The 15,373-nt window shown below is 52.9% G+C and overlaps 1 protein-coding gene across 4 annotated transcripts; it reads left to right on the forward strand.

Moving 5' to 3' along the window:
• Positions 1 to 4,003: 4,003 nt before the first annotated feature.
• IMPDH2 (inosine monophosphate dehydrogenase 2) lies at positions 4,004 to 15,179 on the forward strand (the record flags this gene model as incomplete). Of its 4 annotated transcripts, XM_079540337.1 has the most annotated exons (15): positions 4,004 to 4,101; positions 4,184 to 4,232; positions 4,303 to 4,404; positions 4,751 to 4,825; positions 5,293 to 5,499; positions 7,451 to 7,538; positions 8,460 to 8,659; positions 9,355 to 9,445; positions 10,268 to 10,363; positions 11,705 to 11,776; positions 13,935 to 14,078; positions 14,278 to 14,422; positions 14,505 to 14,648; positions 14,975 to 15,058; positions 15,158 to 15,179. In XM_079540337.1, 15 exons carry the CDS (start codon positions 4,004 to 4,006, stop codon positions 15,177 to 15,179), a joined length of 1,617 nt encoding a protein of 538 aa, XP_079396463.1. The 4 variants fall into 4 exon arrangements, with proteins under 4 accessions (XP_079396463.1, XP_079396464.1, XP_079396465.1 ...); XM_079540338.1 differs by lacking the exon at positions 11,705 to 11,776; XM_079540339.1 differs by lacking the exon at positions 4,751 to 4,825.
• Between the last annotated feature and the right edge of the window lie 194 nt (positions 15,180 to 15,373).

Here is a 15,373-nt window from a genome sequence, read left to right on the forward strand (position 1 = left end):
CGCAGAGAGGTGAGGTAGCAACTCACTGTTATTACTGATACCTGCACTCTAACATAGACTTATAGCTTAGTTTCCCACCTCAGAGTTATGCAAGGGGAAAATAACATTGGGTTGGTGTCCACATCCCGGTGGGTAAGTTGAGAAGATGGTGTCTGGGTGGTGTGCCATGTTGACAGCTACACCTTCAGTGGAATTCAGCCCTTGGGAGCCAGCAGCTGCCTCCTGGCAGGGCAGCTGTCAGGACTGCTAGTGCCATTTCAGCCATCAGAAGCCTATAATCCCTTTACCATACTGTTGTTACTGGCCCTAACTTAAGCATTTAAGGATGTGGTGAGGGACCAGCTCCCACTGTTTCAAACAGTTGGGTGTGGTGGTTGTTCAGGATGCTGCACAGGCTTGCACAGAGCAGGCTTCCCATTCTTCTGGGCAGCTTGCCCTATGTTCAGAAGAGAGACACAGTGATGTGAGAGAACTGCAGACTGACTGCTTGTGCTCCAGTCCCAGTGTGTGCTCTGCAATACTGCATGTGAAACTAGCTCCAGCATGCCTGCACTCATGTGAGCCTGCTGCTTTCTCCATCTCCATCAGAAATGCAGTGGGTATTCAAGTCATCTGCCAGGTGCTAAGTGTACGAGCCACTCCATTAAGTGGCTTTGGAAGTCACCTTACTCTAAAAATTGCCAGAAGCTGGAATAACTTAAAAGAGTATTAGGGCAATTTCAAGTTAGGGCTGAACAAAATATTCAGCTGAAGTTTCAGGAGAAACAAAATTCCACATTACCTAAAAAAACTAGACAGTGTGTTCTCCTTACTGCCCTTCACAGGATGGTGATGTAAAGTCTTTGTAAGAGAAGAGTTCTCCTTGGTCTTGGGCTATACAGCCTAAGAGTGGAGGAACTTGGCCTATACTTAGCTCTGGAGATCTCCTCGTGATTGGCTGTGTTCTGACAGACTGAAGTGTTTCCATTACCTTCTCATTGTTTGGACATACATGAGATGAACTTGCTGACTGGGAAGTGGGCTGCTGTACTGTTCTGTACCATCCCATCAGAATGTCCACCGTGTTAATTCATTCCCTATTTTTAGAGACAATCGATATACTGTGACTTAAGGATTATTTTTCTGGGCCTGGCTTCTAGTCTGGCTCTCTGGAGCTAGTTTAAAAGGTACAGTATTTCTAGAATATAAATACTACGTTCTTTGATAGTAAAGAACAGGATCTGCTCCCTTTTAGGGGCTCATAGGAAGACGTGCACAGAGTAGCATGGGAGAGTGCTGTGGCTTGGGGTTGCTATCCGAGTTGTGGGAGATGTTCCCAGTCAAACATGTAAAATAGCTTTTTAACACTTTCCTATAACCAGCTTGTTTGCTGCTTCAAGGGCATTCCACCTAGGCTCTGAGAGTGCCAAATTGCTAGCTCTTGTATGCGTGTATATATTAAATGAGAACTCTCCATGCCCTATGCCTTGTTTGAGACAGGCTGAAAATGCATCGATCTTTAAATAACTAAAGCTGAGGAAGTCAAGCTAGAAGACCCTGCCTTGTTGGTTTTGAATCATGCCCATCTTGTCTCTCCGATATGAAAGGAACTGTAGAAGGCAGAGTATGACTGACTATTGTAAGGCACCTCACACTGACATTAGACTCGTGTATTGTCCTACCTCTTGACACTAATAGCGTTGCTTTCTTACAGAACACTGTAGCCTCTCTTACACACTTGTCTGTGGCAGCATTAGATTTTCATTTACTTTCAAGACTTCAAGTATTTCATTTAAGTGGTAATGGCTGAAACGGCAGAGAGCAGACTAGAGAGAGGTTCTTTGCCTCAAGTGGTGAGTGAAAGGAACGGTCTAAGAGTGGCCTAAAATGGCACTTGGCTGATGGCTGCTTCAGAGATCTCCTTAGTTTCCGACACCAGGCAAGGTCTGAAGTAGATCCTGCTTTGGGCCGATGAAAAAGACTTAATCTGATACCTAAGTAAGAATCCACTTCTGCACTGTTGCTCTTAGGGCAGAAATGAAGTCTTTTTCTCTGCTGCATCAGGGCTACTTAGGCCATCTTCAGGCCTCCCACACAGTGATAAGAACAGCTTCAGAAATGGCAGAAATGAGCTCTCTGAGCACAGGTGGAGTGGAGGCCTTCCTGATACTGCAGTTGCTCATCTTCTTGCTGGTCTGAGTGCTGCTAGATGCTAATGGACTCTGCACAGTCTAACCGAACTGCATTGTCATCCAGTTTTAATAGTGACTTACTTGCAATTAGTGTTTGGGCTCTTAAATCACTGTTAAAGAGGGATATAAACTGTCTTCCACCCTATATGGGACTTTTCTTCCCATCTTCTTGCTGGAGCTGCTCCTCTCAAGTACTACAGGGAACGGACCTTATCCAGCTGTTTCAGCCTGTTCTGTCTCACTCGTGCCAATGCATAGGAAACAACCCTCCTCAACTGCTGGCAGTGCTAAGTTGAGCATCTTCCTACCCTAACAAGCATCTTAAATTTTCTTCCAGAAGTTTCACAGACATGCTGCCTCCAATCTGTGCAGCGATTGCTGTGTTCCCTGTCGCTCCCCTTATGTTGTGTGGCTGAAGCTCAGCTCTCAGTACTGCGGCCACTTTATGCCCTCTACAACCTCGTGCATGGCAGCGAGTTTGCCTGCTTCTCTGTTCTTGTTTGAGCTCATCGGGATGGGGAGGCAGATTGAATCCACTTACAGCAGCAATAAACTGTGTCTAGATCTCAAGAGGGAGCTGCAGGAGAGAACAAGGTGGAGAGGATGTCTCGGAAAGGCAGGGTCCAGTTGCAGCCCAGAGCCTTGCTTGATAATGAGTGTGCAGCCTATATGCAAAATACGTATTGTCTGTCCCTCCCATGTTGACCCTGATCTAAACAGCACATGTGATTGGCATCCTGCAAAGTGACCTTCAGAACTCTCCAGTAGCTTTGCCCCGTGAGTAACTCACACTACAAATCATTTTAAAGAGATGCACTCAACTATTTTTTTAATTTAATTTTACTCTTATATTCTCTGCTCTTTGTAATCTGCTTGGAAATAAAATGTTTTTCCCTGCAGCCTTTGTCGTAGTCTCTTTGAGAACCATTCATCTTTGCCTGGCATTTCTTTTGGAACGTGAGGCTGACTTAACCTACTTACGGCTGTGCCTGTGCTGTAGTGGAGCACTTGAGATCAGCGGGTGCCTCCTAGGTAGGCTTAGTAAACCTTTGCTAGCACCATCCTTTATTTAAAATCAGAATCACAGAATGGCTCAGGTTGGAGGGGCTCTAAAGACCACAGAGCTCCCACCCCGTGCCATGGGCTGGCTGCCCTCACCACCAGCTCAGGCTGCCCAGGGCCCCATGGCCTTGAGCACCTCCAGGGATGGGCGCCCACAGCTCTGGGTCACTGCCTCACCGCCCTCTGATACAGAATTTCTCCCTAACAGCTAACCTGAATCTCCCCTCTTCTATTTTAAAGCCATTCCCCACCGTCCTGTCACTCTGTGTCCCTGTAAGAAGCCGGTCCCCCTCCCGCTTGTAAGCTCCCTTCGGGTGCTGGAAGGCCACAATGAGGTCTCTCCACAGCCTTCTCTTCTCCCGGCTGCAGAAGCCCAGCTCCCTCAGCCTGCCTTCAGAGCAGAGGAGCTCCAGCGCTCCGAGCAGCTCCAAGCCCTCCTCTAATGGACGGCTCACGAGCCGCTCTCCCTCTGGCCCGGCGCCTGCGGTTACGGGACCAGCGGAGCAGATAACGCCGTGCCCCTGGGAGCAGCGCTGCGGGCTCGGCGGACTCCCGTCGGTGCTCAGCAGTGACCGCTTCAGGCGGGGCGAGCCGGGCGGCTCGGCTTCCCGCGCCGCGTTACGTCACGGCATGCGGCGTTACGTCACATGACGTGACGTCACGCCGGGCAGGCCGCGCTCTCGCTGCGGTGGAGGCGGCGCCGCGCGATCCCCGCCGGCCGCCGTAGGGCCGCGTGTGCGGGTGGGGCGGAGCGGGCGGCGCGGGGCGGCATGGCGGACTACCTCATCAGCGGCGGCACCGGCTACGTGCCCGACGACGGGCTGACGGCGCAGCAACTCTTCAGCTGCGGGGATGGGCTCACCTACAAGTGAGGGAGCGGGGCCGCGAGGCGGGGGGCGCGGGGCGGGCGTCGGGCCCGGAGCTGAGGCCTCTCCTTTTCGTTCCCGCAGCGATTTTCTCATCCTGCCCGGGTATATCGACTTCACGGCGGACCAGGTGGTGAGTGCCGGGGGGCGGGATGGGGGCCGGGGGGGCCCGCGCCGCTCACCGCCGCTCTCCCGGCACGCAGGACCTGACCTCGGCGCTGACCAAGCGGATCACCCTGAAGACTCCGCTCGTCTCCTCGCCCATGGACACGGTGACCGAGGCCGGCATGGCCATCGCTATGGCGGTGAGTGCCCGCCCTGCCCGCACTGCGCCGCGCCGCCGCCCCGGGGGATGCTGGGGGCAGCATGGCGTGGGCCTCTCGGGCACCTGGAGAGCCCTCTGGAGCTCCTGCGAGCAATCTGCTTCGCCCCGTCGCCCTCTAGAGCAGCGGGGAGGGGCCGATCCTGTGCTCATCCCCAGGCTGCTGTGCCCCAGGCAGCGCTGCGCATCCTCCTATCGGTCCCATAAGGAAGGGCCTCTCTGCATCCGTCAGTCCCCTAGGGAGGGTCCTCTCTGCATCCATCCGTCGGTCCCCTAGGGAAGGGCCATGCCCCTTCACCCGCAGCTCTCATCTGCCCCTGTGTCTTCAGCTCACAGGGGGAATCGGCTTCATCCACCATAACTGCACCCCTGAGTTCCAGGCCAACGAGGTGCGGAAGGTGAAGGTGAGCAGCAGAGTGTTTGGGGCGGGTGGTGGAACAAGGGTTGCCCCGACGCATTGCAGCACCTTGCACGTGGCCATACAGACCTGTAGGATGGTTTAGGTCTGGAGCCCTTCCAGCCTGCTGGAGAGCTGGGAGAGGAGCTGCAGCTGCAAGATGAGATTGCAGTGTGTGCTGGCTCTTTTCAGAGGGGTGGTGTTGGTGTGGTTGCCTGCACAAACCTCCTGCTTTTGTTGTACATTATGTCGAGCTCAGTGTGGGTTTTAAAATGTGGGTGGGGATGTTGCCCTTAATTTCAACCAGGAGGTCGGGCTGGGAACTCCTTCAAATCTAATGTGTAAGTGAGCTTTAGTGCTGTTTTGCATCCTGGTGATGAGCATCTGGCCAGGCTGGGAGGCTGCAGACCTTTGTGCCTGGACACTGTCTGCCAGGTGTTGCTCAGCCTATCTGCTGAGCCTCTCTCTTTTCAGAAATACGAGCAAGGATTCATCACAGACCCTGTAGTGCTGAGCCCCAACGACAGAGTGCGAGATGTGTTTGAAGCCAAAGCTCGTCATGGATTCTGTGGGATTCCCATTACAGACAACGGGAAGATGGGGGGCAAGCTGGTTGGCATCATCTCATCTCGAGACATCGACTTCCTAAAGGAGTCAGAGCACGACTTGCCCCTGGGCGAGGTGAGCACCTGCTAGATGTGTTATGCTAGGAAGCCCTTGTGCAAAGGGGAGGGATCAGAGCTTGGCTGTGAGAGGCTGTGTCAGAAGGAGGTAGCAGGCTCTGTGTTAGTTCTGCCAAGTCAGTCTTGTCTAGGGCTGAGCATCTCCTCCATTTACTTCCTCTGTATTGTGGAAACCATCCTCTCTGCAGCTGGTGCTTTCCGTTGGTGCAGGAGTTCCCAGTGTTCTTGCTTGCTGCTGCTGTCCCATTCTGGTGTGGGCTGGGGTTGCAACAACTGTGCCCAGCAAGCCTGCCAGCCTTCCTTTCCTGGTCTGCCTTTCTCTTCACGCCTCATCTTGACTACTCACTTTTTTAGAATAACACTCTGAGCATGAAGATGAATAAGTTGCCTTTTATAACGCTGCACTCTCAGACTCCCTTCTTGCAGGAGCACATTCTCTGCAATGCTGGTGTTGATTCCTGTTAGGTTGGCTGTTTGTGTCACTTGAGCTGTGTAACTGTACACCACGGTGGGTTACACCAGCGGTGCCTCGGGGCCATCCGCTGCTCCTGGCTCAGGACTATTATTAGCTCTCGGTGAACAAACTTGTTGTCACATGCTCATCCTTGTTAGCTTTTAAATCTCCTATAAATACCCGTAGCAAGAGTCCTGCAACAGGAGCAGGCTCTAAAAGCGTGCCTGGCCCTTTGATGCAATGCTGACTCATTCAGAAGAACCTGAAGAGAACCTCTGCTTATGCTTTGTGTGGCTCATTGAGCACTGTGCAGTTGGAAGCTCACTGCTGTTGGTGAAGGCAATGAATGATCTCCTAGATCTTGCCATGTTTGCAGCCCAGCAGTGGTCTTGCCAGCCCATTTGTTGCTATCAGATAAACACAGTGGTCTCTTGTGGGTCCCACAGGATGCTTCTGTGATGTTTCGGGCTTTTTCTGAGAGGTGAATTTTGTCAGAGACAGGATTTTAGGTGAATGTAGGCAGGGTGAATATCTTCCCTGATGCAAAATGTCTGTTCTTATGGTACGAATAGCTAAAGTATTTTATCATTTCTTTCGCATGCAACTAATTGACCTTCCTCGAGGTTCAGTCTTCCTTTTCAGCTTTACCTGGCCTTCCCGAGTAACCGTTTGTGAGAACATCACATGTGAACTTTGGGATCACTGGGGTGGGAAGGGGCCGGGTGGTCTCCCCAGCCCTCTGCTTGTTGTTCAGCTGCTGCAGGTTGCTCGGGGCTGTCTGTCTCCAAGGGACGGAGGTCTGACTGCTTCTCAGCTGCTCTTCTGGTGTTTGGCCACAGTCACGGTGAAAGCTGTTTTCCATGTCCCACATCAAATATGCCTGCGTTCCAGCTGTGCCCGTTGCCCCTTGCTTTTCTGCTGCTGTGTTTTGATGTTTGTTTGTCATAGTGAGTGTGGGTGAACGTGTTTGTTTGGATTCGAGTGACTCCTTTGCCCCAGCGACCTTCCCAGCAGCTCGCTATTCTGAGCAGAGCCCTCGCAGAGCTGTGTGCTGGGGCTGCTGGCTGCACGCAGGGCTGGGCACAGCATTTCTGCCAGAGCAGCAAGCAGTTCTGGAAGCATCTCCAGCCCTTATTTGCCTGTGCCCTTAAAGAGGAGGCTGTTGGTTTGGGTGACATCTTATTGAGGGTCACCTGAGAGTTGTTGCTTGCAGGTGCTCTCCCTTGGCTTGCTGAGGCCCTCTGCCAACTCTTGTATTCACTGCACCGATGGGTTTGGGGGCTGAGTGACAGATCCCATCTGGCTGCTGCTCACATGGGGAGCATTGGAGGCTGTTCCTGGGTGTTGCTGGAGGTGTGTTGCTGTGCTGTGGGATCCTTTGTCTGCAGAGCACTCCCACTGCGCTGTGGAGCATTTAACGTGGGCAGAAGGGCTCAGTATTTTCAGATCCGTGCGAAGGAGTTCTGATGACTTTCTGTCTTCTCCCTCCCACCAGATCATGACAAAGCGGGAGGATCTGGTAGTGGCCCCAGATGGTGTCATGTTGAAAGAAGCAAATGAAATTCTGCAAAGAAGTAAAAAAGGTACATGTGAATGTCTGTGATGCAGCAGAGCGGTGGGAGCGCAGGTCTGGGAGGAGCAGGGGGGGAATGTGAGCAGATCATCTGTGAGTGGGTGGACCATGGAAAGGCCACGTGCCACAAGGAGAGGACAGCAGGGAGAGTGCCCTGAGCCCTGTGCCAGGGTGGGGAGTTCACGTGTGTTCATCCCAGATCTGTTTGAAGCTGGGGGATTCTTGGCAACCAGGAGAGTGCCTGGCTGTCCTGCCACACCTCTTCTGTTTTGTATCCTAGCCTTTGTGTTTTGGCAACCAGTTCAGCTCCTTTAGGGTTTGATAGTTTGACTTGAACTCCTAGAATTCTCTGTTATACAGATTTTTCATCGTTTCGACCCTCTGCAGATCAGGTCAAGTTCAGTAGTTGTAATCCAGACTCAGACTGTACTTAAAAGAACATGAACCACTTGTTCCTCTGAGGAAGCAGCTGATGGTGGAAAATATCCCTGGCCCCTGGGAAGGAAACAGTGGGGTTTGCTATCCAGCTGCAGTTCTGGCCCACTTAGGGTGTGCTGCTGCTTGATTTTATAGATGTGATCCCACTGCCACTGCGGGTATCAGTGCATCCTGGCAGCCCAGCAGCTGGGCTTTGATAATGCTGATGGCCATGATCACCCTGTTAATGGGTGTTCCTGCACCCGGGCACCAGAGAGGAGGAGGAAGGAGGGAAGTTGATACTGAGCAGCCTGCTTACATACTTTGGATATTTGCCTTATCATTGGTTGTGCTAGCCACATTGCCAGGAAGCAGGGAGTATCTGTTGTAAGCCAAGACAGGTTTGATAATGCAGCTCTGGGTCAGCACCTTGTACCAGGGCCTTCTGCTGCTGCCCTGCCACGTGGCTTCAGGCTGCTGTCTGTCTGCAGGAATGTTCTCTGTTTCTCTCAAGGCAAGCTGCCAATTGTTAACGAGGATGACGAGCTGGTGGCAATAATTGCCCGCACCGATCTCAAGAAGAACCGCGACTACCCTCTGGCTTCTAAGGACTCCAAGAAGCAGCTGCTGTGTGGTGCTGCTATCGGGACACACGAAGACGACAAGTACCGGCTGGACCTCCTTGTGCAGGCTGGTGTGGATGCAGTTGTGCTGGTGAGCTGCTGCAGGCTGGAGAGACTGGGGTGGGTGAGATCTGATCTGAAGATCCCCTGGCAGTGGAACAGCAGCATGGCAGATACTGCCAAGGTGCTCCACCTCTGCTCTTACAGCTTTCAGGCACAATGGTCAGTGCTGGTGTTTCCAGGTTTTTTTCTCATCGATTGTTAGCCTGCAAGTCTGCTGTGCTCTGAGGGCATGGCTGAGCTGTGCTGCAGCTGGAAATGTTTAACCAGCACTGCCAGGTGCCTGGATCACTGACGGTCAGCATGGCCTGATCGTGAGGTGGTTGACATCTGGTATTTGGGCTGTTCTGCTGCATAATAGAGAGAGATGCATGCCTCCTGCCTTTCTGTTTCACCTGCAGTCTGAGACAAGGCAAACCGTGTCCTGTTGGTAGAGCAGCTGGTTCTTATGTGCAGCAGATGTGCTGCTTGTTGCCTACTGGTGATAAGTAGGGGAGCTGTGGGATTGAAGTGGGAAGGATATTACTGATGTCTTTATGATAAACTGCCTTGCACAGGGAGGTACGTTACTGCTCTGGTTCTGTGCACAGTTTGGGTGTTATTCTGCCTACTTAGCAAGTTCTCAGAGATCTCTGTTAGCAGAGCGAAGATCTGAGTTTCTTCCAGAGCTGTACTTACAATCTTTTACAGAAATTCCAGTTGAAATTGTTTTTCTTCTTGTTGCAGGATTCCTCTCAGGGGAACTCCATCTTCCAGATCAATATGATTAAATATATTAAGGAGAAATACCCCAGCCTACAAGTTATTGGAGGAAATGGTAGGCATGTATTGAAGAGTTCTTGTTTCTAAAGTATGTTTGCTCCCTTAGACATAGAGGGAGCTGCAAGAGTGTGAATGAAATCATGGAATCATAGAATAGTCTGAGTTAGAAGGGACCTGCAAGGATCATCAGATCCAACTCCTGGCCCTACACAGGACTAGCCAATATTTAAATCCCATGTCTGAGAGCAATGTGAAGTGAACCTGTTGGTAAATGTTTGAACTTAATGGTTTCCTCTGACTTGTGGAACAGAGCAGCAGCACTCCGCAGGTGCTGAGCAGTATCCTGCTGCTGCCACTGTTGCAGGTATTTCTGAAACCTTTGTTCTGCAGCGCAGTGCACTGCAGTACTTGGTAGCCCATTACACATTATTCTCTTTTGCACACAAATTTTTGGTTAATAATAATGAATATTGCTTTATGTGACAGTCCAGTGGGGACTTTCTCTGCCTTTTGATTGCAAAGTACAGCAGTCCCTGTCGTTACCTGGTTAGAGTGTTATTGGTGCTGCTCTTAACCTGTGCTCTGCCCTCACTGCTCGGTGTGGCCCAGAGAGTGTTTGGCATTACGTAGTGTCCTCTGCTACCTCGGCCCGTGGGTGTGACGACCTGGTGAACCAATGTCATCTCATCTACTGAGCATGGCTGGGACCCTTAACTCCTGCTTTTGCAGGTAGCAGTGGGCAGGTGGCTCTGGCATAAGTGTCCAGCTGGAGCTCTGGGTAGGGGAAGTTTGCAGCCACAGAGGCAAGCACCAGGGCAGAGCAGCATCATGCACAAATCTGCTTCTCTCTTTTCAAACCAGTTTCTGCTCCCCACAGTTGTGACCGCTGCTCAGGCCAAGAACCTCATTGACGCAGGGGTCGATGCCCTGAGAGTCGGGATGGGCAGTGGCTCCATCTGCATCACGCAGGAAGGTGAGAGAGATCAGCTGTCTCCCAAATAGACTGAAGACATCTGGTCAGTAGAGGTACTCTGCTAAAAGCAGTGCAGCCGGGACAAACTTCTCCCATCGTAACAGCTGTGTCTCACAGCAAGCAGTCTTCCACCTCCTTTGCCCAGGACATCTCATCACTGGGGTCAAACCTTTGAGGTTGCAGCAGCAGCAAAGGCATTTCCCAGTACTGACTGAGACTGAGTAGAGCAGGTGTGGCACGCGCGGCTTTGCCCAAGGGAGCCACTGGCGTGGGGCAGGGTGGGCTTGGCAGGCAGCCCTGCGGCGAGAGGGGCTTCCCTGCTCTTTGTTCCGTGCTGACAGAAGCAGCAGTGACAGTGGGTTAATGCACCAGGCTGCCCGTGCTCCCTTTCCCTCTGGCACTAGTGTGTGTGGTGGTTGAGTTCTGGTCTGCTGGGCTCCGTGCCTTTCTGCAATTTCCAGGCTGAAGAAAGGTTTCTGGCTGTTGTCTCTGCAGTTAGAGGGAGCTTGTGCTGGGCAGAGGCAGCGTCACCCTTAGCTAAGAGGCGCAGAGGGAGCGTCCCTAACGCCTGCTTTGTGGCCAGGCTCAGTCCTCATGTTCTGATTTTGACAGATGAGGTGCAGAGGGGGTTTTGCGGCACTGTGGCACTGCAGCCTGCGAGCACAGCCTCTCTGCTCTGCTCCTCAGTCCTTGCCGTGGGAGATGGCAGACAGATGGAGATGTTGTGTTAGTGCTCTGCCAGTTCCAGTGTGGAACATCTGAGCTGCCCTGGACCTGGACTGTCTTTGCTTTGCCTGCTGGGGAGCTGTGGCTGCGGGGATTCTGTGCCTCACAGCCAGCATTGGGCTGATGCTCCCACAGCAGGAGCGGAACTGAGATGTGCGTGTCCTGCTCTGCCCCAAGGCAGAGAACTGAGCAAGGCACACTGCTCTGCAGCGTGGTGAATGTCTCTGGGGGTGCTGCAGGAGGTCGGGTCGGGTGCTGGCTTGGGGGAAGGAGCAGAGCAGAGCTAGAACATGCCACTTTGTGCAGCAGACAGGGTTGCTGAGCTCTTCAAGCACAGCTCCCCAGGCTTTTGGCCCTGTTATGGCAAGAACTATGGTTCTGGGGATTGATGGGTTTACCTTCCTGGATGACTGCTGGGGTAGGGTGAGCACGCACTGTGCACAGCCAGCCTGGCTGGCTTGGAACTGGCTTGTGGCTTGGCTCAGAGTAGGCAGGATTTGCAAGGTCAGCTCTGTCCCACACCGTATGCTCTGCCTAGTAGCAGGTCACTGCTGGGGTCCTTTGTTCTGCTGCTGTTCTTCTGTCTCTAAAATATATGTGTTTGTTTTTGTTTAGCTGCTCCAAAGATCCCTCCAGACCTAAAGTCCCACAGCCCCAAATGCCCTTCTACTGTCACGGGCACCTATAGTAAGTCACTTGCCCTGTTCCCAACCCTAATTATGTGTCTTGAAGCAGGACCCTTATTTGGCTGCACATGGCCCTACTGCTTGTTTGAGAATAATTTAGCTGTAGATGCACTTGGGGTTTTGTGGCTTTGGATACTGGTTTCGAATCTGAAATTGAAGCGGAGAAGCCTTTCTGAATTCCTAAAGCAGGGTCTGAACTGTCAAAAACAAGGGGCATTCAGGCCAAAAGCCAGTTCAGGAGCCTGGCTGAGCTTCCTGGCTGGATCCCTAGCCAGGCAAGCACCTGGTAGTCCAACCCTGGGAGATGATCCCTGAGCAGTCCTCAGTCCTGCTCCAAATCTGGGCTCGGCTGTGGGGAAGTTATGCACTGGCTGAGCTTGACTTGAAGCTGACTCCCCCAGGTTACAAAGGGACGTAACAGCGTGTTACAGCTGTGTACCAGAAGCACATCTCTCCCCACGAATGCCTGATTCTTGTGGGGAGAGAAGGGGCTCACTCCTGCCCAGCACAGGGTGCAGCTTGGCTCTGTACTTCTCTGATACTATTGGATTGAGCAGACAGCCATGGTAACCCTTGGTTTTTGCCCTTTCTGTTTTGAAACACCTCGATGGGAAAGAGGTTTCTGTTGAAGATCCTGGAAGGTTTTCTCTAGCGGTTGATCTTTTAGGGCCACCTTTTGCAGAAACACTAAAAAGACAAACCCTCACCCTGACTACTTGGTGTGTGTGTGCTCTGAACCCTGCTTTGGAAGCCTTACACTTGGAATCTGTGGTGCTGGGCTCTGGGACATTGGGAACGGCGTGATGCTCCCAGGAGCCCCGAGCCAAGTGGTTCCTTAAAGGGCTGGTCTCTGGTTGCTGGTGGGAAGTTTTTGCAGGCCCTTTTTCCTGGCACGATCCTGTAGGTGTCAGGCTTTAGGCCCTCCCAAGTGACTTGCTTCTCTCCATTGAGCTCTTCCCTTGCAGCCTCAACGTGGCCTTTAGCGGCGTGCTACCAAGTGAGACCACCTCTTTAAGACTAACGGCGTTCATGTTGGACCTGGCAGACCTCCCTGGCTGGCTGAGCCCTAGCTTAATGCAGAGTTTTGTTCCGTTCAAATCAGTTCTTTCATGACCTCTACCTGGCTTCCCTCTCTCAGCAGCTGCTGCTGAGCCCTGGGAACAGAGCGATCACAGCCTCTCGGCCTTGGCAGATCTGCCAGGGAGGTGTGCTGCCAGTGCTGCTGCCAGCAGGCTAAACCACACCTGGAGTTTGCACTCTGAAGTACTAATCCTGCATGTCCATAATCTTATCTGCTGTATCAGACTAACTGTGATTGGCGAAAAGGCTTCCGGTTAATTGTGGGGAAGTCTTGGTGAAAGAAGCTTATTGGCATACTTGCATGCCTGACAAATGTGTTACAAGACATGCCCTGTGCTGATCTTCCTTCAAGCCTTCCAAGCTCAGTGGGAAGCCTCTAACTGCTAGCAACTGGGAAGTGCAGGTAAATCTGGAGCTAATAACTTCCCTCCTGTGGGGCAGCTAAAAGTGACAGAATTCTGGCTGCATTGCAGGGCAGGAACAGAAATTATTTCCTGTGAGCCATCTGATCATCCTGCCCACTTCCTTTTCCGCTGCATGTTTGTGTGTGTGTGTGTGTGTGTGTGTGCAGGCGTGTGTATATCTAACAATATATCTATACATAGCTACGCATATTGACTGTCTTCCAGCCAGCTGCCTCTGCATGCAGGAGGCACAGTGGGCAGCTGCTGGGTATACAGAGAAGGGGTCTGGCACTGCTAGAAAGGGGCGAGCGGTGGGACATGGCCCATGCTAGGGATGCTCAAGAGAGGAGCATTTGCAGTCCACTCCGCTTCCTTCCCAAGCTCCCTGTCCATCCTCTATGAGCCTCGAGCATTGGCTCAGCCCAGGCGTTCCATCAAAGGGCCCAGTCCCAAGATCATCCCCAGCCTGCAGAGCTGAGGGCCGCGAGGATGTCCCAGCAGGTATCTCCCAGACGTGTGCTCCTTTGGAACTCGGCCCAGGGAAGGAGCCCCCAGGGATTTGTGGGTTCCTGAGTACTGGGGCATGTGTGTGCTGGAAGCCTACAGGGCCTGCTGGGGTGGGGAAGCGGTGCTGTGTGGGAGCTGACGCTCTTCCTGCTCTCTCCCCACCTGTAGTGCTGGCATGCGGCCGCCCCCAGGCCACGGCTGTGTACAAGGTGTCCGAATATGCCAGGAGGTTTGGTGTCCCGGTGATTGCAGACGGAGGGATTCAGACAGTTGGACACATCGCCAAGGCCCTCGCACTCGGTGCTTCCACAGGTGAGCAGAGCGCAGAGCAGCTGAGTTGTGCACGGGGTGCCACGGGAGGCTCCATATGGCATCAGACTTGGCACAAGAGCAGGAGGCTGTGAGCACAAGGGACCAGCACGGTTTAGGAGCTGCGTGCTGTCACTGAGGATTTTGGCAGCCACAGCCTTCCTGCTGCTGACCTGCTGCCCTTGGTGATCTCTTGCACTAGTGATGATGGGCTCTCTCCTGGCTGCCACCACGGAGGCCCCAGGCGAGTACTTCTTCTCGGATGGAATTAGGCTGAAGAAATACCGTGGCATGGGCTCACTAGATGCCATGGACAAGAACTTGGGTAGCCAGAACCGGTATTTCAGGTAAGAGATGGTGCTTTGGGGCAGCAGATCAAGTTCTTGGGATCTCTAATTCACAGATTTTCTTGTTTCTGCTCCCATGCAGCGAGACAGACAAAATCAAAGTGGCCCAGGGGGTCTCTGGCGCAGTGCAGGACAAAGGCTCTATCCACAAGTTCATTCCATACCTGATTGCTGGGATCCAGCATTCCTGTCAGGATATTGGTGCCAAGAGCCTGACCCAAGTCCGGTGAGTGCTCACCTGCACCTGTGCTTGGGTTAGGCCACGGTGCTGCCCTTTTGGGTCTCTGGGCAGGCTGTGCACAAACTGCTGCCTTGCTGTAGCCCTTGTCTCCATTAGGCACTGGGTGGTACATCTGCCAGCTCCAGAGGTGCAGGAGCGTGGCTTCTCATGAACTTGTTGGCTGGGCCTGAAGCATCGTGGGGTTACCTGGCTCTGAGGAGCGCAGCTGAAGGAATCGCTGCCTGCCTCATCCCAGCTGCTCTGGCTGAACTCGTCAGAGCACTCTGCCCTGGGCTCTGGCTGGCACGTGACTTCCTGTCCTTCCTCCTCAGAGCCATGATGTACTCGGGAGAGCTGAAGTTTGAGAAGAGGACAACATCTGCCCAGGTGGAAGGAGGGGTTCACGGCCTCCATTCGTAAGTGCTCCTGGCTGGCAGCTGCTCCTAGCTGCTTTGTGGCCCCTTTCCGTGGTCAGATGCGTCAGTAAAAGGGCTGTTTTGCTTTTGTCCTCGCAGGTATGAGAAACGTCTCTTCTGAAAGAGGCCCCTCTGTGTCTGTCGTTGTGCCACTTGGCCTCACGCTACCCCCGATGGGAGCTGCTCTTGCTGCAGAAGTGCCATTTCTCTGTGGGCTGCCTGGAGCTCCCTGTATCTGTTGGCTGCTTTATCCCTACCTTCGAGGGTCCACGAGCCACCCAGGAACCGTGCTCCTGGGCTGGTGCCTGAAGCCTC

The sequence above is a fragment of the Tetrao urogallus genome (genome assembly GCF_951394365.1).
Source record: "Tetrao urogallus genome assembly, chromosome: 10".
Classification (NCBI taxonomy): Eukaryota; Metazoa; Chordata; class Aves; order Galliformes; family Phasianidae; genus Tetrao; species Tetrao urogallus.